We start from the raw sequence: 23492 nt of genomic DNA, 5'->3' as shown, positions 1-23492 counted from the left end.
TGGACAGAAGCAACTCACATTACATGGTCTCATCTCTTGAACAGAAATCAGACAATTGTTCAGGAACTTCTGTCAGCTCCATGAACAGTCATTTACTAATCATATGAAAGAAAAAAGCTGCTATAAAGTCCTATTAAAGACATGAAATAAGAAAACTGAAGAAGCAACAAAAGATCCTTTTTTTTTGTACAGGAATTAAAAAAAAAAAGTTACATAAAATCATAATTTGAAGTAGATGGCATAGTTTTAAATTCTAAATTACAAATATGAAACAAATGTACCCCCCTAAACAACAAGGAACCAGAACTTTTTTTTTGTTTGTTTTAAATAGGGGAGATCTGAGTTACGCAGCTGCAGATGAAGGAAGCAAGTCAAGCCAGGTTTGGGTAACTAGAACAAATGTGGCAGAACAAACTGTCTAGTTAACATATTTCAGTAACAAAGTGTTTCCGTACTCCTTGCATGTTTTGTAGTAGAAACTGTATTTTGAAAAACGCACCCTTTAAAGGCTTATATCCTATTTTTAAAAGTTCCGCTAGGTATGATTATGTTTTAAAGTGCCATAAAATCGTATGAAATTAACTTAGGAAAAACTAAATGTAAGTAACACTTGGTTGCTTTCAACTGCCACTGAAACTAATCAATATAATATGCCTGCACAATTATATTAAACTTTATAAAATCTACAAATAAAATACTGCCTTGTTACTATAAAGAAATACAAGCCACCAAAAGTGACTGCTGTTAACATGCTATCAAACTGTTTCAACAGACCTTAATATAACTACTTTCCCTGCCATCTATAACATGTAGCCAGGTGTACAGGTGTACAGAAAGAGAATTTTAAAAATTCTTTTCTCAAAAACGGTTTGAGAGTTCCAGTGACAAAATGTTAAATCTTCAATTAAAAACTAAAACCAAAAATGTGTCTGTGTTATCTGGGACAGGATGTCTAATGTTAATGATATTATGTTATAAAATAATATTCCGTCTGCTCAAATGAAAGTCTGAAGATGATGGATGTTTTATTACAAGAGCAGGATTTCTTCTGTGATCTGCAACCAAAGTTAAAACAAAGCTTTTGTTGGAGAAGTGCTTCTGTTCTATCCAATTGCAACTAATATTTGAATAGCTCCAAGACAAACTTCTACAAGGCACCTGAATACAGATACTTCAAAGGAAAAAGAGAAAATACACACATTACTTATAAATGAGTAAGTTGCCTCCTGCTTTTGAGGCTGAAGTGTGTATTAAGTGTGTAAAATTGCTGTACATTTTTTTGAGTAGTGATTACATCTAACACTCAGAAATGCATTAAAAAGTTCAAAAAATACTTTGTGATGACAAATTGCTTGCTGTTTACCCAAATGAGGTATCTGGAATGGAAGAAAATTGTTCTGGCACTCTTTTATTCTCACCCTTGGTAATAAATGAGAACCTACAAAAGGAATCTTTGTCACCAACAACCCCCTGATCGCGAGGAGGGGAAAAGGGAAAGGGAGTTTGTGGGTTTTTTTACTAGACTGCAATTTTATGCAACATATGATGGTATTGGAATATTCTTGTCTGAGTAGAACTACTGGCAATCCCACAGGACTATATGTGAGAACCTGAGGATCCCAATGTCCTACTGGTGTTATGTAATAATAGTTATGTTAATAAGGTGACTAAAGTCTGACACATGAGAAGGAAATACAGAATCAGACTAAAATCTCTAACAAAAATAACATAGAAGACATTACCTCTAGCTGCTTACTGGCAAAAGGAGAACCATCTTGCTTTAAATTTTTAACAATTTCTTCCATACTATTTGCTGAAAAAAGACTAAAAGAAAATAATTAGTTAATAAATGAATGAACTGCTTCAGACTTCTTCCCTATGAAGTGCTAGTAGCACAGAAATGAGAAACAGCATGACCAGCTGATTTGGCTTTTCCAAGAAATGTATTCCCTGTTGTTCAGTTTAAGTAATTTAGTTAACAGGCATCTCCTCTTCCTTTGCAAATCTCTAGCATTTCAATAAACCTCACTTACAAACTCTGACATTTATCCAGAACCTTTAATTCCTATCATCAGTCTTACCTATGTTTTTGTAACACATCAAATCTTTAACTCCATTCTATTGGTTTGGTATCAACATCTTTCATCTCTAAACTTAGTTACTGCCATCCTTCTTTAAGAGTTTTAGCTGCTGCTTATAGAAACATAGAATGGTTTAAGTTGAAAAAGACCTTAAAGTTCATTTAGTTGCAACCCTCCTGCCATGGGCAGGGACACCTCCCTCTAGACCAGGTTGCTCAAAGCCCCATCCAGCCTGGCGTTGAACACTTCCAGGGATGGGGCATCCACAGCTTCTCTGGGCAACCTGTTCCAGTGTCTCACCATCCTCATAGTGAAAAACGTCTTCCTGAAATCTAATCTAAATCTCCCCGCTTTCGGTTTGAAGCCATTACTCCTTGTCCTAGCCCTGCACTTCCTGATGAACAGTTCCCCCCAATCTCTCCTGTAGGCCCCCTTCAGATACTGGAAGGCTGCTACGAGGTCTCCCTGGAGCCTTCTCTTCTCCAGGCTGAACAACCCCAACTCTCTCAGCCTTTCCTCACAGGAGATGTGCTCCAGCCCTCTGATCACAAGACCAGAGTAGAGGGGCAGAATCACCTCCCTCGACCTGCTGGCCACGCTTCTTTTGATGGAGCCCAGGTTATGGTTGGCCGCCTGAGCTGCCAGCACACCATTGCTGGCTCATGTTGATCTTTGTGGCCCTCCTCTGGAACCACTCCAACAGGTCCATGATCTCACTTATCACTCTCATTTATTTTTCCTTCCCCTTCTGATACACAGAAGTTCCAAAGAATCATAGAAATGGCCTTATACCAAGGAGTATTAATGTGCTATGTAACATTTCCTGTCCAACTGAATAATGAAATGAACCAGGCAAATATGCTCAGTATGTCAGTATTTAATATACTGACAAGTGAAATATTTAATGGACTTCAGATATAGCTCCCTAAAGACAAAAAAGTTTAAATGGCTAATTTGAATGTCGTTTCTATCACCTTATCTGTGCAACACTGATATGTTACTGGATTTAACTTTATCTTCTCTATCCAAAAAAGTAAAAAAGAAGAAAGATTGCTGAATACCTGTTAATCTTCTCCATGTGTTCATCAAGTACAAACTCCTTTTCTTGATCAATTTTGCTCTATTTAAAAAAAAAATACATATTGGTTATTTTAGACCGAAAAGCTTATCAGTACTGAAAAATCTCAATGACTTGTGTTACAGAAATATCGTATCATAAACGAACATTAATATTCATAAGACACTGACATTTTTAATGAATTATAATTTTGCAGTGTGTATAAATGAACTTGTCACTTTATCTTATGAATGCTAAAGATGTCACCTCATAATGCAGTGCTTGCTCTGAGCTACTAAGTATGCATATTTGACTGGGTGGTTATCTTGTACACAAGTAATCATGATTAATCTATCAACATATTTCTCTCAAATACACTAAAAAGCCGGTGTAGATACATCTACTCAAAAACCTGAGAATGTTTAAAAAAAAAAAAAGGTTTGGTTTTCTTAAATATACTTAATATACAGGCAAATATATATGTAGTTTTTTTAAAAAATGACAAAGCAAATTTGCATTTCTCTTCCCTATCTTCTCTCTGTCATTTTACAAAATTTTATTTAGAAAACTAGAGTGTGAAAAATATGTTGGCCTTATGTGGAATGGCTGTAAAATGTTTCAGATCTGCCGGCATTAAGGGGTTTAGGACATAAGCAGATGTTTCAGTAAGAGCAGCTGCAGCTGAGAAAGGTTCCCTGTCATTTCAGCTCTGATACCTAAAAATACACAGCTTCCTTTTCCATTCAATGCCATCTTGTAAAGCAGTATACTGCAACATATAATCACTGTTGCTTAATAGCTTTCTATTTTGTCAAAATAATCAGTACTACTATGTAAATTGGCTTATCCCATTTATTTTTCTAATTAATCTTTATATATGAACTTAGTAATTCCAAACCAGAAATAACAGGCGTAGACACTGCTAACTCAAAAGCCAAACAACTGAGAAGTAGTACTCAGATTGACTGAATACATTGAATCCCGATTTGACTCCAGAAATTTCCTTTCTTTTGAAATAAAATCACAATGCACACCAAAACAGCTAAAATAGCCACTGAATAAACTGATTGTAAAGCCAAAACCTTTTACTTTCATGGCCATTATTACATGGGGCTAATACAAATATTAATTATGTATTATCAAGATGGTTACATTCACCTCCAAAATCACAACAGAGAACTATGGGTTTGTCCACTGGGAAAACAGCACCTTTCTCCCCCTGAAAATGTTGCTTTAAGATCTCAGATGCTTTCCCTTCAACATATCTGCACTCTGCTAATACTTATCCTGTTGATAACTGCTGTGCTTACTCACAATCTTTCAATTACCTCAAGGTTACAAACATATAATATATTTGAGAAATTAAAGGAACAATTTGAGACTTGAAATTCAGGCTTCAAGTCTGCAGAACTGCAGATAGTCTGCATCAAAATAATGCTAAAATTTACATCAAATGCACCAAGCTTGCAAAACCTTTCTTCAGGTCAAGAAAGTTTCTGGGATGGAAATATAACATCCACTTCCAAGTGAGCAGCGCAGCATTTAGTAACTGGCCCTGTAACTTCTGCAGCCTCTGGACTAGGTCAGTAGTTCTTCTACCTCTGTCATTTGTGCTTGTCAGAATCCCTGAATTTCAGGCTACCACCCCAGGTTGCCATGAGGTACACCTCCCAGTCTGCTAGTGGCTATCTATTTTGCCTTCTGCAGAGCGTGCTAGAAATCCAAGAAAAATGGGGAGAAAATTAAGCAGCAATGTATTTTCTGCATGATCATGCTACTGGCTGGAAACTTACACAGAAAGAGAGAGCGAGCTGACCACAATAGGAATTTGAGGGTTATCCAAAATGAATAAGAAGTGAAGACAGACATTTTAATTTTGACCGCTGTAGGCCTTAGTGTTGCAAATTAGTATTTTATAGAGTGCAAGGAGTTTGGAAACCCATTATTTTTTAACCATAAAACAAATTATTAGTAGCATGAATAAAAAAGAATTTGTTTTTACATATATTTAACAATTCTGCTTGATTTCAGTAAATCATCAGATTACCTTTGCATGGTAAGAGTTCAATAAGTCTGCAATATTTTCTGTTGAAGGAGATTTCAGTGCTATCAGGTCTTTCTCTAAAGCAGGTAGCTATTAAAAATGAGATTTAATGAAAAGTAAGTCAAACAAAATGTACTGTTTGGATTGTTACTGCTATGGTAATAGTACTACATAGTATATATGTATATAAACTTTCAGGTAGATCTTAAAGAGGTACCAAGTAAGCAAAACAAGAAGTCAGAGGTCACCTTTCGTTGTAGAACCATCTGGATTTAATTATCTCTGCAGTGATCAGCAAAGAACTTAGCTTCCCAAACAGCCCCTCAATGCAGTGCTACAGCTGCAGCAGGTAAAGGCAGCCTACAACAGTCCAAGAGGAAAGAGCAGGAGCCTGGCAACCATGCTACACTCAAAATAGTATCTAACCAGCTCCACAATGACAGTCAAGGGTCTTTACACAGAGAACAAAAAGAAGTAATTGTTTCTCGTTCACTTATGTCCATGCAACTTACTGGAACATTATGACTGAATTTTCAAATATATGAATTTTTACGCTTTCTTACAGCCGCTGTAAGAAACAAATAGGATATCTCTTAGGGAGACCTGGTAAAGAACACATTAATGGGGTGTTACCTAGATTAAAAACTTTGCAGGTGTATAATATCAAATTTCAGGCACTGTTGTCTAAATTGTACAATCTTTCAAGCAACTTCAATTATGCTCTGCAAATCATGCCCTTCAGTAGAATCATGAAGACAGCAACATTTACTCCCTGTTCCAAGCAAAGCTGCTGCCAGCTGGCAAGTTTTATAATGACAGCTTGAGAGTACCTTACGGTCCCTGTTCATAGTGCCAGCATGGCCAGCTAATATAATTGCGCCTCTGCATACACTCAAGTTGGTAAAAGTGTATTGGTGTGCTGCACAACTGAAACTTTTCATTATGGTTGTAGGCTGCACCCTTGCTAGCACTGATTAGCAGCTTACCTTTTCGGATTCTACAAAATGTGTAGCAATGCCAGCTTTTAGTACATCTCTTCCTTTCAGCCTAAATCCTGTTAGTGCAAGGTAATAGCCAATCTTTCCTGATAGTCTTGGCAAGAAATATCCTCCACCTACATCAGGAAAAAGGCCTGTAATAAACAAAACAAACAAACAAACAAAAAAACTTTAAGGGAAAGGAACTTGTCATTTCTTCTTGTCTCACTTTCATCTCCCTGACTTAGACATGGCTCTCTTGCCCGTTTCTCCTCGACTTGGTTTGACATTTCTCTGTCATCAAAACCCTTCCTAAAAGCAAACTCTTGAACACCTTCCAAACTGTATCATTTCCACTGGCACATAATTTACAAGCATATACCAGACAATAGTGTTGGTTCTATTTGCTAACAACTTGAGACATTTTTAGATGCCTCAGCAAAAACTAGAAGTGCCACCAAGAACTGTGAAATAGTTTGTGCAAACTCAAACTGGATGCTGCTCTTTCTGTGAGATCCTTTATTACTTTTGATAAAAATACCAAAGAATGAAGAAGTGCCTCTTACACAGCTAAGTTTGAACAAATTTTGGGGCTGAGAGTTCATTAATAGATCAACAGTATTGCCAGGGTATTCCTGAAGGTAGAGGCACAAGATGCTGACCTAATGCTTGGCTCTTTGACAGGATTATGACTAACCTGCAATTTAAAAAAATTATAAAGCTTTCTAGTTTAATGACTGTCTTACAGTTATATTTTTTTAAATCTACAGAGTAATTTTTAAAAATTCAAAGCTGTGAATAAAATTTAAGACTTTTAAAAGTTGTAATTGAAAAATATACAACTACTTTTATAAAAGTTTAAATATTTAAAATCATCACTTTCTCAGTATCTACCTTATTCTATTCTATACATTTATCACCTACAAACTAAATTCAAACACTTTTTGTAAATTTTAACAAACTTAAGAAAACTTAAGGGTGGCTGCATCAATCTCAGAAATCAAAATGGAAAGAAGCAGTGTCCAGTTACTACATCGAAATAATCACTAATGGTGCATTCATGAAACTGAAAGTCTTTTGGAGAAATTAAAGGTGTGGTGGTGGTTTTTTCACTTTGAGAGAATAAATGAAACATGAAAATGAATGAAAAAGAATACAAATGAGCAATAAAAAACTCAGAAAACACTTGCAAAAGCACAGATATTAACTGGGAAAATTAAGATATACATAGGGAGTTTAAATGGGGTTCTGAGAGGTGGTAATTTTTCACTCACAAGTAATTGCTTTCAATCACAAAAGAGCCAATCTATGTTTTATAGAAAGACCCCATTACAAGGATTTTAAGATGTGGGAAATTAGTGGTCCCTGAATATTTCTCCCCCTTGGACGGAATCAAAGGGAGGTTTCTTCCAGACAGCTTCTCTTCAGTGTTTTTGTTTTCTCAATAATCTTTGAAGTTCATCACTGCCTTATGTTCTCACTCATCTCTCAGCTTCTCCTCTAGTTCTGCTGCATCTACTGCATCACTATAGTGGTATTCTATTCCCATTCCCACTGATGTGTGTGTTGCCATTAGCTCATTTATTCCTCATCCCATGGGCTACGGAGAAATACAGCTCTTCTCTGAAAATGTCAAATGTCTTCTTGGCACCCTTTAAAAGCCCTGAGCTGTATTAACCCAAATTCATCACTTACCTTCTTTTTCATCTGTACTCACATTCTGAATAGTCTACTCTGCATTTTACCTTCTCAATTTGAGCCATCATATCTATAAAGTTGATGCCAAGACTGTCATTTAGTCTTATGTTTCCATTCATCTGTCTCCTCTTGGATATCCTACTACTGCAAAAAAACCCCTCATTTCGAAATGAAACTTCTCTTACAAATGCCCTCCAAAGCAAAAAGTCAATCACATTATCCTCCCCATCCACCAGGACTACAGGAGTAACAACCTGTTCCTCTTTACTGTAATGAAAATACTGATGTTGAAGTACTATTCTCCCCATGCTCCACTAAGTTTCCAGAGGGAAAGCCATCTTCCTATTGGGATCTATAGGGCCCTTCCACATGGCCATACAAAGGGAAATTAGTTCTAAATAAACCGTGAATTTTATTAGCTTAAGTTGCTTTAGAGGCAAATTAAACTAAATGAGGGTTTCTTTAATTATTAAGGAATTTACAAACAAGATTAGCGAAGGTGTAACTAATCCACTTTAAACTTACTTGGTTGCATAAACATAGTCCACTACAGCTTCTACTCTATCTGTTTCAAGATCCCTGTCTTCCTTTCTTCTTCAATTTTACTCCTCTTGTCCCTGTTCTACATATTCCTCTTAATTCTCTCAGTGATGCTTCCTGTATGTTTCTGCTTGCTACTGGGTTTCTCTTAATGTATTGCACATACTTGATTTTTTTTTCCCTTTTGATAGCATTTAAGGATTATTTCTCAAATCCCTACTTAGGTAAGAGAAGAACTGAATGTCTGCTGGGCTGACCAGGCTAAAAACCTATGCCTGTAATGCTGACTTGCAGTTTGTGCTCTGAGACAGATGCAACACACTTCACTGTAATCCCAACTGTGAAACCCTGCAGTTGCCAAGCATAAGATAAAGGTAGCACTACTACATTCCTGCCTTACCTTGCAGAGGTGATTGGAGATTTATTAGTAAAGGACTTACAGAAAGCTGAAAACTTAGAGGGATATACAAGAAAGTGTCCACTATTATTATAACATCACTTTAAAGCTTACCTTTTAAAATATACTTTCACCTTTTGTTCTTCTCACGAGTGGTGTTTCCACACCCTCCTCCATCTAAGCTGCTTCCCAGTGCTTTATCTTACCTACGTCAGTTTCAAACCCCTACAATCTAGAACTGCCTTTTATTTCTATTTGCATATCTATCTATATCCTTTTATTTATAGCGGTGTATAAATGCAGAGTAATTGTGTGAAAATGTAGCAGCTGAATGGCGGCTTTGTTTTCATTTCACAGAAAAGGTGTAATGCCTACTGAAATAAGTGAACATATGAAAAAAATCAATTAATACAGTATCTAGGCAGCTAGACATTTGAAACATACACCACAGAGATCAAAACAGCTAAGCCCTTAAATCCAAACAGATTTCAGTGGTTTTACTTCTAATTGATCCTAAAAGGGTTTTAATTACTTTCTTTCCTAAGCAAGTTCTAAGCTTTTCCTTTACATGTTTTCACAGTCTATTTGTTTAAATAAATCCTTGTCAACACAAGAAATGTATGTAAAGTACATCTTTTTTTTTTTAATATGACTACTCATATCTTTACCTTTGAAGCAGAAAGCAAAGAAGGAATCCTTATTACTAGAATAATTTTACATGCCAAAGAACCTCCCTGTTTAGTTTTTTAAAAAATAAATGTTTCCTTCAAATAGTTTTCTTGTACAACAACTGATTATGAACTTCAGGAGTTTAGCAAATTCATGTTGTATTAATGCTTGAGCTATTTAGTTTACTCAGTTTTCCTTCAGCAGAGAAAAATATTTGGAGGGCTGCAATAGTTTTTGTTTTTCTCCTTCCAAACTTATTTGTTCAGAAAAATTACATGACATTTATCAGCTAGCAGGAATTGCTCTAATATTTTTTCAGGAGTTAAAATGATAGTCAGCTTGTTTATAGTTGAGGGATTTATTATGTTTTATTTGACTTGACACTCACAGCTCATTTAATATTTTAAGAATTTCAGAATAAGTCTTGTGAAATGTTTCATAAAGGCCAGATAGCAGTAAACAATAGATAGTATGTGTAAGACATCCTTTCATAATATGAAGAATGCTAGACCTTTTAAGCACTACTAACCAGGGCACCACTGGTTAAAAATCCAGTCATTAGCTAAGTGTGTATTTTAACTTTAGTTGTAATGACACTGTTGTACTTTAACTATCATCAACAAAAGCACAAGCTTATAACTTTTATTATCGTTTCAGAACTTAGTCCTGATATATATTTTTTTTTACATTATTTCTTAGTTTTAACATTATGTAACTGTTTGGAAATTCTTTTAAGAAAATAATGGTGACTACTTCTTACAACTAATTCTTTGAAGTGAAACTAAGATTGAACCTAATAGCACCATGTTTGGTGCCATTTAAACCGTTTAACCACCAGATAAGGTTCTTTATTCTGAATAAATGTTTTCAAAAGGGGCATATATTACAGACCAGCCTCATTCTCCCGCTTAAGGATATAAAGATAAGAACAACTGCAACCATCAGTCAGCTGCATTTCCTTGGAAAGATGCAGAAACTGGTAATTTTGCAGGAGAGAAACACAGGATAGGTTATAGGTTTTAAGCATTCTTCTTAAACACTCTTGATAAGCAGAGAGAAGGGACCTGGACATTGATGAAAGCATTGATGGAGTATATATGCCAGACAATAATGTGGATACCCTGTTGGGGCCAGGATCTTCTTGAAGGGAAATGTGAATGATTTCACAGGAGGGGTCACTTTAATCTGACTGACTCTTCTTGAATCCTACCACCATCTTCATGTAGCTCTGAGACACAACATTTTCTTTTGTACACCTCAGAGCTGACAAAGAAGCTGTAGGATCAAACATTAGAAAGCACAAGGTACATGTTGCTATATAAATAAAAAAAACAACAAAAAAAGATACTTTGATCTGACCTTTACACAACCTGTACACAACCGTAATGGGTCTGCATTAATAATCTACAAGAAAAGCTGGAATTTCAAAATTTGTCTCATTAACATTGCAGATCAGCTTGTAGAACAGCCAGTTTGACTCATACTGAGTTCCAAATGTAAAGCTGACGTACTTCCACTGGGCTCTTCATACTTTATCTGCCTACATCTGTAGTAAAGACCTAGTTCCTCAGATCCATTTTTTAAAAAACTGTATCCTGACAGTCTTTGTGTCAGTCTAGACAGTAAACCCCAAGTTAAAAACCTCAATGATCAAATTCCCAGAATACAGGTAAATTGTTATTAATTTAATAGAAAATATTTTCCTTATACGGTCATCTCCAATTCCTTTTAAAAATTATTTCATTACTGCTATTGCTTTCAGCCAAAGACATTTCATCCTAATTACAATTACAATCACAATCACAATCACAATCACAAACAGTGAAACTTTAAACAATAATTATCTGTTAAAATACTTACCTATTGCTGTTTCTGGCATTGCAAAAAGTGTCTTTTCTGTAGCAACTCGGAAATGTCCATGAACTGAGAGGCCAACTCCCTATGCATGTAGCACAAGCAAAAGACAGAGTTATAAAATTACTGGTAAAATAATCATAACCATAATGCTAAGTAAAGCACCTGTCACTTTGCTCTACAAGTAAATAATATTAGATTTATGCACATCTCAACAAAATATTAAAAGGCAGTTCATAAACCAATAAAGTATCATATTACCTTCAAGATTTGGCTGAAATAACATACTATACTTTAAAAGATTGATGAGTCATACGCAGATTAACTTCAAAAGCCCACAAGTGACAGCAACAGAAACAAGTGACCACATTTTCTCCATTAGACTACTCAGGGAGTTGACATCCTTTTGCTAATGTTATCCCATCTATAATTTTTGCACATACTTCAAACCACCAACAAAAAAATGCCAATACTTTTGGAATATACACGAATTGCACAAAGTTGTAGTTCTAATACTTTTAAAAGAAATAATAATTAACTATTCTTATAATGTGATAATTACCTACTTTATCAATACAGAAACATTTTAAGCAGGAAAAGCCCTTGACATTATTAATAAAAATTCAAACTATGTGATTATAAACTCACTTATTTAACCTGGGGTCTTTTGTTCTCCAAGTCATAAATAGAATTCACATTTATAAGTATGTAGCCCTCTTCTCTAGCAGTCCTTCCTGATGAGATGCTTCCCTCAAGAGCAGAAGAGCTCCTGGTGTTGTCTATCAAATATTTTCTGATTTCAGCAGCGAGCAGCAGCAAGGCCCAATAAAAATATGCATTTTCAGTTCACACAAAATTAATTTAATTTAGATAAATGCTCAGAGGCAAACTGACAAATTTCAAGAAAAATGGTTATCTGACAAAGTTACAGTTATTTAGTAATAATATTTGAAGTAATCCAAGAATATTTGGATCACTGGGCACAACCACACCATATGAGTAATGGGAGTCTCACTTCTCAAAGCTTATCTACAGGATACATGTCAACAGAAATGTGTTAGATACTACCTGGAGACAAAACACTCCACTGAACATTTCAAAAGAAGTTTCTTCATACAAATACTTTCTCTCTCTTCCTTTCCACTGCTTCAGCTTATTTCCTTTCCTCAATGTTAAATTTCCCTTTGCTTAGTCTTTCTATCCATTCAATTTTTCTATTAAAACTAAGATACGTTAAATATCATTGGTCAAAAGAAGTCAGTGTCTAATGAAGATGTAATAGATTTTTGAGTAACATTTCTAATTCTTTAGATACTAGAAAAATGGCACTTTACCCAGCTAAGGCTACCTGTCTTCACAATATTTCATACTTTCCATCAAAAACAGTCAGATTAATTGGGTGATACTTGCTTGGACCAGCATTGACATATTTGATAGGCTTTTAAGGAAAGAGCAGAAGATAGCAGAACATCTTTTCATTTTGCTTATCTACAAAGATTTTTGGGTGGGGTTTACATTAAAATTTCAAAAAGTTATCTCAATTTAATAGAAATTGCATGCATGTCCTCACACATTCTCATGCATTCTTCCCTGGCCTCTCTTACAGCTCTGCCAAGCAACAAATTAATTGTCACTGCTTATTCCATTAGGGTGATACATGACCAAATTTGCAAAGATCTTCAAGGGTTTTTTTCTGTAAAATGAGTATCTGTCAGTCTTGGATTTTAATATATATGTATGAAGCTTTTAAGATTCCAGTCTAATATCCTGAGAAATGCACACTTAAGGTAACTGATTATCCTACTTGATTTTATACCCAGAGACTAAGCAAAATCTATACACATAAAGTACTGCTGTTTCAAGGAGGCAAATGGGACTTGAGCAAATATCTGAATCTTATCTGCAGAGGGTATAATCCCTTATCTGTCCTTCAGCCCTTTCACCTGAGGGCTGGTCAGAGGCTGTAGATCTTACCTGAGCAGCAGCAAGGGCAAAAGCTACGTGTAAAGCTATCTTCACTCCTAAAACAGCTCTAGAACTTGTAAATGAAATGGAAATGTGACTTCTTCAGTTCCAACTATTTTTTAATATCATAACAGCATATTTTCAGCGCATTTGGTAAAGCCTGCTGTTATTTTTATGCATGTTCAGCAATAATGACCTTTTTATAAAGATAATGAAATAAAAAAAACAATGCCCATTTTGCTCTTTCTAATGCTAAAATTAATTTTTTCTAATCGCATATCTAAGAATACAAATACTGTCTATCATAAAGCATTTTTTCTGGCATATTTTATAGACAATCAGAAGTTTGCATAAGGACTTAGATTTTCAGCTTCAGTATTAATTAAGAAAGACTAGAGCGTGAACCCCATGAAGAGAGTTTCTCTTCCAAGCCTGTTCATTTTTACAGTGACAAAAATAACTGTAGAGTTTTAATAATAATAAGTTGAAAGAGGTAATTTTCTTTTGAAAGAAGTAATTAAATCAGATTTCACTTTCTGGAGTGCTTGAGCCGTAACTGGATTTGGTTTCTAGATAGCCTTCCAGTTTCATAGTATAGATAAGAGCATAATTTCAGATGCATATTTAAAAGACTAAAACTGTATTTGCTTCTTATCCTTTATAAAGAAAACAGTGCAAATATGTCCTTACTTCTTTGAAGATCATTTCTAAATAATCCAACATTAAAATAAAATCAGGAGATAAAAATGAGTTAATGCCTTTGAGGGTAAAAACTCAGTAATTTATTAAACTGATGATCATATGCTTTTGTATGTTTATTTGCAACTTCCCAAATGGTTATTTTAACACATCCACTCTGCGTGTTTAACCTTCTCCATCTAATACAGAGGATAGATGCTTATTAGTTTAACAGTATTAAGAACAAACTCTTCCAGTCAGAAGTCTAAAAGCATTCCTCCTCCTCCATTTCTGTATTTTGTAATTATTTTTTTTTTAAATTTAACTGAAATCTTACACAGCTAGAGTCCCACCCAGGAGGCCCTTCACACTATTAAATTATCTGCACTTGGGTTGTGTTCACTTCACTGAATAGTTCCAGTCCCACATACAAGTCTTGATGCTATAATGTCTTTACTAAAATACACTAAATCCTGCACTGTCATTGTCCTACCTTTCATGATTTTAAAATATATTTTAAAGCTAATGTCTTCCTTCAGACTTTTCCAAGATGATAGATTCCTATGGTGAATCAGGCTTGTTTTTTAATCCAGATACTTTATCTTAATACTGGCATGATTTTTTTTTTCCACTTACAGATGAATGTTTGAATTTTGTAAAGGCTACTTAAAGAATGAGAATAGAAGTTAAGGAGTTAAGAAATTAACAAGCAATCCGTCTAAACAATCTTCAGTAGGGTTTATACATGAATTAATGAAAAACATAGATAAGAGTAGAAATGGTGGTCTGACAATGTACTACTGGAGACAGACTGGCTATGAAGGTGTTTGGTTACAAATTACAGATTTATTTAATATTAATTATATTTAATATAATTTTTATTAAATTATATAAATTATATATTTAATATAATATTTATTTAATATAATTTCTATAAATTACAAATTATTACTACATGGATGCTAAAATATTAATCTTAAAAACAGGGTGTTACAACTCGACTATTAGACTCGGTGCACCTCAAGGAGGCACATAATATTATAGGCAGTTCAGTCTGAATTCCTCAACAAGCTTCTGAAAGAGCCAGTAGAGTATCTGAATTTTTCTTCCCATACACGATTTCCTACTGAATGCCATACTTCAAAAGTAATTATGTGACTGTTTATAGAACATTTATCATTGATTTCCATTTTTGTCTCATGATGAATACAGAACCTTATTAAAAGTATTTTTCTATGTTAATGAAAAACAAGGTGCAAAGTACTGATAGATGAAGAAACAGAATACAGCTACTATAAATCTTAAATGTTAAGTTGTAGCTGGAAGGCTGTATTATCTTATATTGAGAATGACCCATATTAGTAAATCGAAAAACACATCACATCTAGGGAAGTTATTAAGAAATTGAGGGCCACAACAGAGAACCATACAGAGCAAAATAAATATGTCCTTCCTGAATGACATACATAAACATCTGTTCACATACAGAAAAGTAGATCACACTTGTCTATTTACTTGTCTATTTACTAATAACCTAACTCAGACTGTAAAGGAGTCACTGCCTAGGAAGCATAAGCAACGGAGTAAAAGAAATACAAACAGAAAAGGCCTTCAGGAATGTTGCTTGTTTCATCTTCACTAGGCTGATAAAGAATTTTTAGTTGTTGAAGCAAACAATTTTATGGTAACACCAATATTAGCATGGTCTGCAGTGACAGTCCTGTTGTAACAGTCCACATCCAATGATTACACTCATTTTTAATTGCATGTGAATACAGTTCCTGGTTGGGCTAGAACCACAACAGAAATGTGGCAATCAACAAACAAACTGAGGATAACACAACAAAGAGCAAATATATCTGAATACGGATGTGTAAAACTAGCTGAGGTGCAGCAAAAATGTTTGCAAAAGCCTTAGACGGCAAAGTAAGCGAGGGGAATTGATTCAGGATGCATCAGGAGCTTATAGCTATGTTGGATCAAAAATCAGTGATGTAAAAGCAATATCCCCTGCATCCAGACGCAGCAAATCCTAAACTGAATCAAAATGAATCTTCGTTCATCATTGATGTTATGGACCACTCCAAAGAGTATAATCCATTTTTATCTCTAAATACTAACAGACAAGTTGACTTAGTGAACCAGAGCAACGCAGCATAACAGATCAATCTGGACTAAGAATATCACTTTCTTTGGTTGACAACATATAAATCAAGTCTATACAAGTATTTAAAAAATATCATTAAAAACGGTGCTTTTTGTGAACTTGTGAATCATTTAGTGTGGTATTTTAAAAGATAAAATATTAATGTAATATAATTTAAATATAAAATATTAATTTCCACACACTGATTATGTATTAGCTATTCTCAGTCCAAATTCCTACAGACACACAGAAGCACAACGAGCTGACTGGAGATAGATTATCTGTAATAGTAGCTGATGTTTCAGTCCTGTTCTCCTGACTCCTAATTATTTAAACAGATTTGATCCAACTACATTAATAGTAATCATGTAGGGCAGGTTCTTCTTACAGTGAAACTTGGGGAAAAAAATACAGAGGCCATTCTGTGCACCAATGCTGCTACAATGAGTGTCCTTTATCAATAGAACTTAGATTGAATTTTTAAAAGCCCTGTTTTTGTTTTTCTACTACCACACAAAACTTATCAATGATCTCAAACTTTTTTTATTAGGGTAGTTATCTGCAACAGCCACATTTTTTCCCCTGCGTAATCTGCAGGGACTGATCTGGTCTTCTGATGGTGAGCATCCACACCAGTGTTGTGATTCCACATGGCAGACCATACAGAAGCCACGGTAGCAGTTAAACATGTGCCTCTGCAGCAGGAATTGAGTGCCTGCAGTTCCATGGCCTCCCTTTCCACGTGTGTTGGCTCCTCCAAGGCAAAAAGCAACAGGTTAAACAGTTTGGTCTCATGGTCCAGTCTGGCCTACAGACACTGCAGCTCGACAACCATGATGCAAACAAAAACTTCTACCAAGAATTCTTTCTGATTACTCAGAATTTTCTGAAATAACTTCTTTCCAGAATTAAGAATGTTTTCTTTGTTTCTTTTTCGCTACTGTGTATTACTTTCTAAGACTTACATTTAATAAGCCTACAAAACCTCCTGGCATCAACAGTCAGCTATGTCTGTTAAAAAACACTCTTTCATGTCAGAGGAAGCAGAACTCTTTATGGATACAAGACTTCTGCTGCAACAGAAAGAAAAGAGAAGATGTAAGAAGATGTAGATCTGAAAAGCCTATAGCAAAAGTAATTAATTACTAGCCAGTGAAACTTTTTCTAGTGTGAAATTTGAAAGCATTCTTTTTTCCCCAGTGTTATTCCCCAGTGTTTCCCTGCACATAAATGGCCACGTATATTCAGAAACAGATAGTGTGTTTTTTTTATTATTTCTAAAATTCTGGAAGACAAGCTCTGTGCCTTTGTCCCTCTGTATCAGCTAAAAATGTAGCTACTACAAGAAATCTGTATCTCCAACTCATCACATCTTAATGTCTGCAGGGAACCCACTTCAGCAACTTGCATCAACACATAACTAAGCTTTTTAGGTTTTATCTTAAAACACTTCTTGTTCTTAAAGACAGGCACATGCAACATAACTTTCTTTAAACAGGGGCACAGTTATTTGGGATGACAGGAGTGAATTGAGGGGATTTTGTAATGATGTTCTAAGCACTTTTTCTCAGGAAAAAGAGCTTAGAAAATGTAAGACAGATTAAAACTAACTCAAGGAGAAAATAAGCATTCAAATTAGTCTGGAAATGAGAAAAAATAGCAGAAATATGAAAGGATGGAGAAGCAGGCAAAGATAATTCTCTTCAGAACTTTTTTTCCTTGATCTATAATAAAGGGAAGGAGAGGGAAATAATGAGATAACTCTCAATATGAGACTAAGCATCTACATGAAGGCGTAGAACTACAGAAAATAGTGGAACTTTAGCAAGAGAGAGTCTGGTGTTAAATGGAAAAAGCAAATCTGTGCAGAAGCCCACAAAAATCTCTGCAATGACAGTCAACAGCGCAGAGGTAGGAAAAGCATTCCATGAAACCACAAATAAAAGCTCCTTTAAACATACACAGGTTGCAAAAAAAATATAATAATCTAGAAAATACAGGTTAAAACTTTAGTCCCAGAGTAGACAAGTGATGATTGCTCTATGATGTGATCTACATGTCATTACATTATGCAGGAATGCAAACACTTATTCTGTAATTCTAAAATACTAAGTGCAGTGCAGCTGTATAATACTAACAGCTGTACAACGTACATTCAGGAAGTCTGCCTTTCTTTTCTGGGTGTAAAATAGTGGCATCCACATTCTTTTTCATAGTGTACATTAAACAAGTCATTGTAGAGTAGGGAGAGGGAGGGGAGAGGAGTTTTACTTGCTGTCCCAGTACTGACCCAAAATTTAAAATACTTGTTTTCAAGACAGTGCTTTATGATAAGCCCTTTGGGGAGTAACATCACGTGTACATCGTTGAACGTTCAATGGTTATTTTTTGTTGATGTCAAGAGCTGCTGATACTATAGTCCGACTAGCTACAAAATGAAGTGCGCCATTTGTCCCTAGGATCACATGCAGGAGCTTAGCAGGCAGACCAACGTGCCAGATGGTGAATATACTATAATATCAGTAAAGAGTGAATCCTTTCTTAGTATTGTCTCGGCATTGTTTTCAACATCAGATACTACAAAAGCTAAGTGGTACACAAGTCGACCTCACAGAGCTTTGTTTAAAAGTGCAAGAAGTAACTATTTGCAAAATCTGCATTCTGTTTTACAGTAAAAGCTGCCTTTAGCTTTGAAGCATTAGCAACAAAACAGAACGCAAGCTTCTGTGTGGTACACATCCATGAGGGAGGGGGGAGAGAGGGAAAGGAAGAGAGATTTGGAAAGCAGCTTATCTAGATTTAGTATGACAATTACTTTTACTTCAGGGCAGATTTTAGAGCATAAATTAAAACAAACCAAAGATGTTCAAGTTTCAGAGCACGATGACTGACAAGAGGCATGATGTATTTATAAAAAGGAAGAAAAAGAAGAATCAGGAGAAGTCTCAAGAAGCACTGACATTTCTAAGTTCCAGTTTACTCGCTAATAAAAAGGGTTAAAAGGGTTAATAATGCCTATTGCAGTATAGAAGTGCTGTGCTATGTAAAATAATAATTTTTCATGAACTTTTATATGCTGACATTAGTCACCCAAAGCATGTGATATGTATGTATATTAATAACTAATAAGCATAATTTCTATAGTTTGCAATAAAATTTGCACCACACATTAAACAACAAATGAATAGCTGTTTGTTCTATGAGTAATATCCACCTGTGCACTTCATGAATACCCACTCCTCTAAATAAAAATTGTGTCACAAGTGGGCAAAAAATATGAGATTTTAGATATGGTTAATTCTAATGTTTCCTAGTTTTTGAATGCTAGTCTCAAATGCTGCTATCTACACCTCTGTAAAAAAACTATATGCACACAACTTATATGAATACATCCTGAAAGCAAATAAATAAAAACAGATGGGGAGATATATTATAATGTGGAGGAAAAAGGGGAGTTTCTACCCCCCACTGTATTTCATATGCCTGAGGAATATCAGAAGACACCTAACGAAGTTAAACATTTACGTAGCAGCTGCAATTATTGCATCATATTTGTCTGGCTTCTTTTTCTGCAGATTCTTTATTAATAGCTCATAGTTCAAGTGAGATCATGGTGAAGTAAAGCAGTCTGTTGTCTTTACACTTCCCACCCTCCTCTTTCAGTCACTTCAGCTAAACACACTGAAATGCCAATATTCAGTGATATACAAGATTTTAACTTTGGTTTTAGATACAGGATCGCAATGTTTATTTAAGTATTTTTTATGGAAAAGAACAGGCAAACATCAGGTGTGATGTTTACAATGATTTTGTTTCACTAGTCTGCAAGAAAAGATAGACAGAAATGCCAGGCAACTTGCTCAGAAGGAAAGACTGTCTGCATAGACATCCACACCCACAAATGGCACAGAGAGCAAAGGCAGACTCTTCTCTCCTACTTTTACATCACTGGGAACTGGTTTTGGGAGTGGGCAGATTCAGACTGTGGGCCACTGGATCTTTGTGATGTTTCCCCCCTTTCCTTCCTCCCTACCTACTGCTGCAATCCAGCCAGCTGTAACTCAGAGGCTAACTCGAGAAGCCTGGGAATAAAGAATTTTGGTTTTTATCTGCAGCAGTAACAAAGGTATGTTTTTCCTTATGCTGCTTTGGTCCTGACTACAGAACATCAGGCAATCAAAAAACCAAGTAATTCCATTTTGGAAGAAGCAAGGAAAAAATGTTATTTGCAAATGTATGCCAGAAATTTTACATATATGTTGGTAGTGAAAGGAACATTCCTAAAGAGTTACAGCCACATAATCTGGATAAAAATGGCACAAGATAAGGACAGCTATTGCTCAACTCCAGCTCCTTTGTGTACTGGAATTCTGTTGACTAAAATGTGTAACACACAAACTGCTTATGACATCACTACCAATTTACTTGATAAGAAATAGTAATGTAATAAGAACTGTTGACCAAATCCTGCTGAAGTGTAAGTTTAGACATTTGTAACTATATTGACAGAATCCCCATGGTACCTGTAGCAAGCCTCTAACAACATTGTCAAGAAAACATCATATTAATTTAGCTGTTGGAAAGCATTTGCTAGATACTACATTTCTAGTGTACGCAGAGATTACAGTTACGTTTTCTATGGAACAAGCACCTAGACATTTTTCAGGGGTTTATAGCAACTATGAACTTAATACAAATAATAACGCAATGCTGTTGCAAAAAGAACTACTTAAGGTATCCTGCTACAGCCAAGTCTCTACCAGCAGGCACCAAAGGGCCAAAGTGTACCCACTCAGCCTAGATTCAGTCCACCTGGGAAGCCTAATCAGATTGATGCTGTGAGCTATAAAAGGCAATGCCAGCCAATACAGTGCTTGGGTTTCCTGAAGGAGAAAATGAATACTATTTTTTTTTTCCTTTGTAGTTTTTGAGGAAAAGGATAGCTCCATGAGACTGACTCTTCGACACACCAGTTCTGTTCAAGGAAGAAGATTTAAAAATTGGTAAAAGGTAAGTGATAAAGACATGCACTGGGATGGAAGTTTGTTATGCAAGGAGGTAAGAATAATGGCTTTAAGAATAACCAAAGTGGTGGTCCCCTAGCACCTGATGCTTTGAGAAGCTGCTATTTACATGGACTCTTTGTGACAGAGTATCTCTGTGATGTATGGAGGATAATTATTCTGCTCTACTTGGTGTTGATGAATCCTCCAGCTGAAATATTGTCTGGTCTCTGGTAATGAACTGTAAAGTACACAAATTGGAGAGATTCCAGAGGATTGCAAGAAGACCAAGAGACTTAACTATAGTAAAGGCTGAATTACTATCCTTATCCCTATTAAAGAGATATAGCTAGCAGCAAGGAATGTGAGTATCTCAAAATGCTCTTAGAGAGCTGTGACTGAGACAGGAATATATTGATTATACATACTAAAGACTTAAATTAGACATTAGGGAATCTTACCTTGAAAGAATAACTAAGCACTAAAGCAGGAAATCTAGAAAAAAAATAGAATTCCTGCTGTCAGAGAATTCTGAATGTATCAGGTGAAAATCTGCAATCATTTAACTATTTTTAACCCTGCCTTGAGTGCAAAAGAGTAATCCCAAGACTCCTCTCAGCTCTATATTTCTGTATAGTCTAAAGCTCAACATATTTGACATTACTACCCAAGTGACTAACAGACTCAAAGAGTTCTTTAAAAAAATTCCACTCTGTAATAGTCACCTTAAAGATACTCCATGTAAGATGTAGATGAACACTAGATGAATAGAGAAGTGACTGTGATTACTGATGGTTATTTAGCACCATGGTTCCAAAATAAAGCCTAGCTCAGGAAGTTTCTAAATCATGCATACTCTAGAATATGCTACTAAGGAAGAGGGTACTTTGTAAACACAGTCGCAGATTCCTCCCTTAACCAAAAACAGTGGCTTTTCCTCCAGAAAATGATGTACTTCTGCTTTGGCAATATGCCACTGAAGTTTTAAGTATGCTTTATATAAAGTTAGTCCAGCAACTTGGACCACATTAACTTCCAGTGTATGCCCTGTATTCCTCCCCCCCGCTTTTTTTTTTTGCTGTCAAATATTCACCTTGAATTCCAAGACAAATCAGCCAAAATGCCACCTCTCAAAGCTGTCTAGTGTACTTTGTTTGGCTCTGAAACCAGTTTAAAATACATTTTTATTAATCCTTTTAGTCTGTTAGAGTATCTAGCACAATAACAGATTTTGTGCCAAAGCCCTATTTAAAACCATAGATTTAGACTGAGCTTATAAAACAGACTTCTGTTCATCTCCAAAGAACTCAAGAAAAGATTGGGACTTCTCTAGAATCAAGAAGCCCAAACATATGGTCTCACTTACAGACAGTAATATTAAAAAATAAAAAATCTAAATACTCTGCATTTCTTGTCTGCTGTTCAGGTATTTCATTTTGAGAAAATAAAAATCTATGGATAGAAGTCAACTAAAATAATCTGAATAGTAGTTTTTAGTAACATGAGAGTACATGTCCAGTGTTCCCTTCAACAGTGTATGCCATTTAGCAGTAAATGTGGTATTTATAACTTGTTTCACTATTTTTTAAGTAAAATGCAGTCATTGCTTCATCAAACATACTTGTCACTTGACCTTACTGCTCTGAATAAGTAAAAAAAAAGATTAAAAGATACAATTATACTGAATATCAATTTTTGATTAACTACAGTAGAGACAAGATGCAGAAAACAAGCTCCACAGCCCCATCTGTTGGCTAATTAAGCTCTCAAGAAAGCCACCTACCAGCGTCTAGCCAACAATGCTGAAGAGGAAACAGTTAATTTTTTTATACAATTCCAAGTTTTACCAACACAAATCTATGATAACTGCGCATAACTAGCAAATTTTACTACCTAAGCACATAATAACTGGGTTTCTAATATACTTGAGTGATTTTAAATTTATTTTAAATTAGAACAACAGAGCACCCCATGTGCATAGTGCTGCTTTTTTGAGCAAGGTTGAGATTGACTTGCTTGCATTTTCATTCATAGATAAATGGTTTATAGTGAAATGGCAGTGTTTAAGAGGTGTCCCTTGATTTTTAAGCCCAAGCTAAAACCACTTGCTTCTAAAGCCAAGGGCTTGAATCTAAAAATTTTTAAAGGTATTTACTGTATTTTGTAAGTGACAAATGTTTCTAGATCCCACTGACTTGTAGGGACTAAGATAGCCAGATCTTGAGCATATGAAACATGAAATATGACTTGATTGTGTTAAAAACACAGAACCCAGCACTGGAGTGATTTAAAACAAAGCATTTAATTATACCATGAGCAGAAGAACTCCTTCATACAAATGCAGTTCTACTGGGTAATTATAGTAGGACAGAGTACTTCGTAC

General features: G+C 35.3%; 1 protein-coding gene across 2 annotated transcripts in view; it reads right to left on the bottom strand.

Annotated features, from left to right (window-relative positions):
• HIBCH (3-hydroxyisobutyryl-CoA hydrolase) overlaps positions 1 to 23492 on the bottom strand; it is a 46412-nt gene that overhangs the window by 12750 nt on the left and 10170 nt on the right. For both annotated transcript variants that reach the window (XM_074145422.1, XM_074145421.1), the window contains 5 exons: positions 11324 to 11402; positions 6169 to 6314; positions 5186 to 5272; positions 3143 to 3201; positions 1743 to 1824 (listed from right to left, as the gene is read on the bottom strand). In XM_074145422.1, coding sequence (XP_074001523.1) covers positions 1743 to 1824; positions 3143 to 3201; positions 5186 to 5272; positions 6169 to 6314; positions 11324 to 11402 — 453 coding nt within the window. The remainder of the gene's footprint in view (positions 1 to 1742; positions 1825 to 3142; positions 3202 to 5185; positions 5273 to 6168; positions 6315 to 11323; positions 11403 to 23492) is intronic.

Source organism: Numenius arquata, chromosome 3 (assembly GCF_964106895.1).
Source record: "Numenius arquata chromosome 3, bNumArq3.hap1.1, whole genome shotgun sequence".
Lineage (NCBI taxonomy): Eukaryota > Metazoa > Chordata > Aves > Charadriiformes > Scolopacidae > Numenius > Numenius arquata.
The sequence above is the reverse complement of the archived record's forward strand: the minus strand, read 5'-3'. Positions and strand labels throughout refer to the sequence as shown.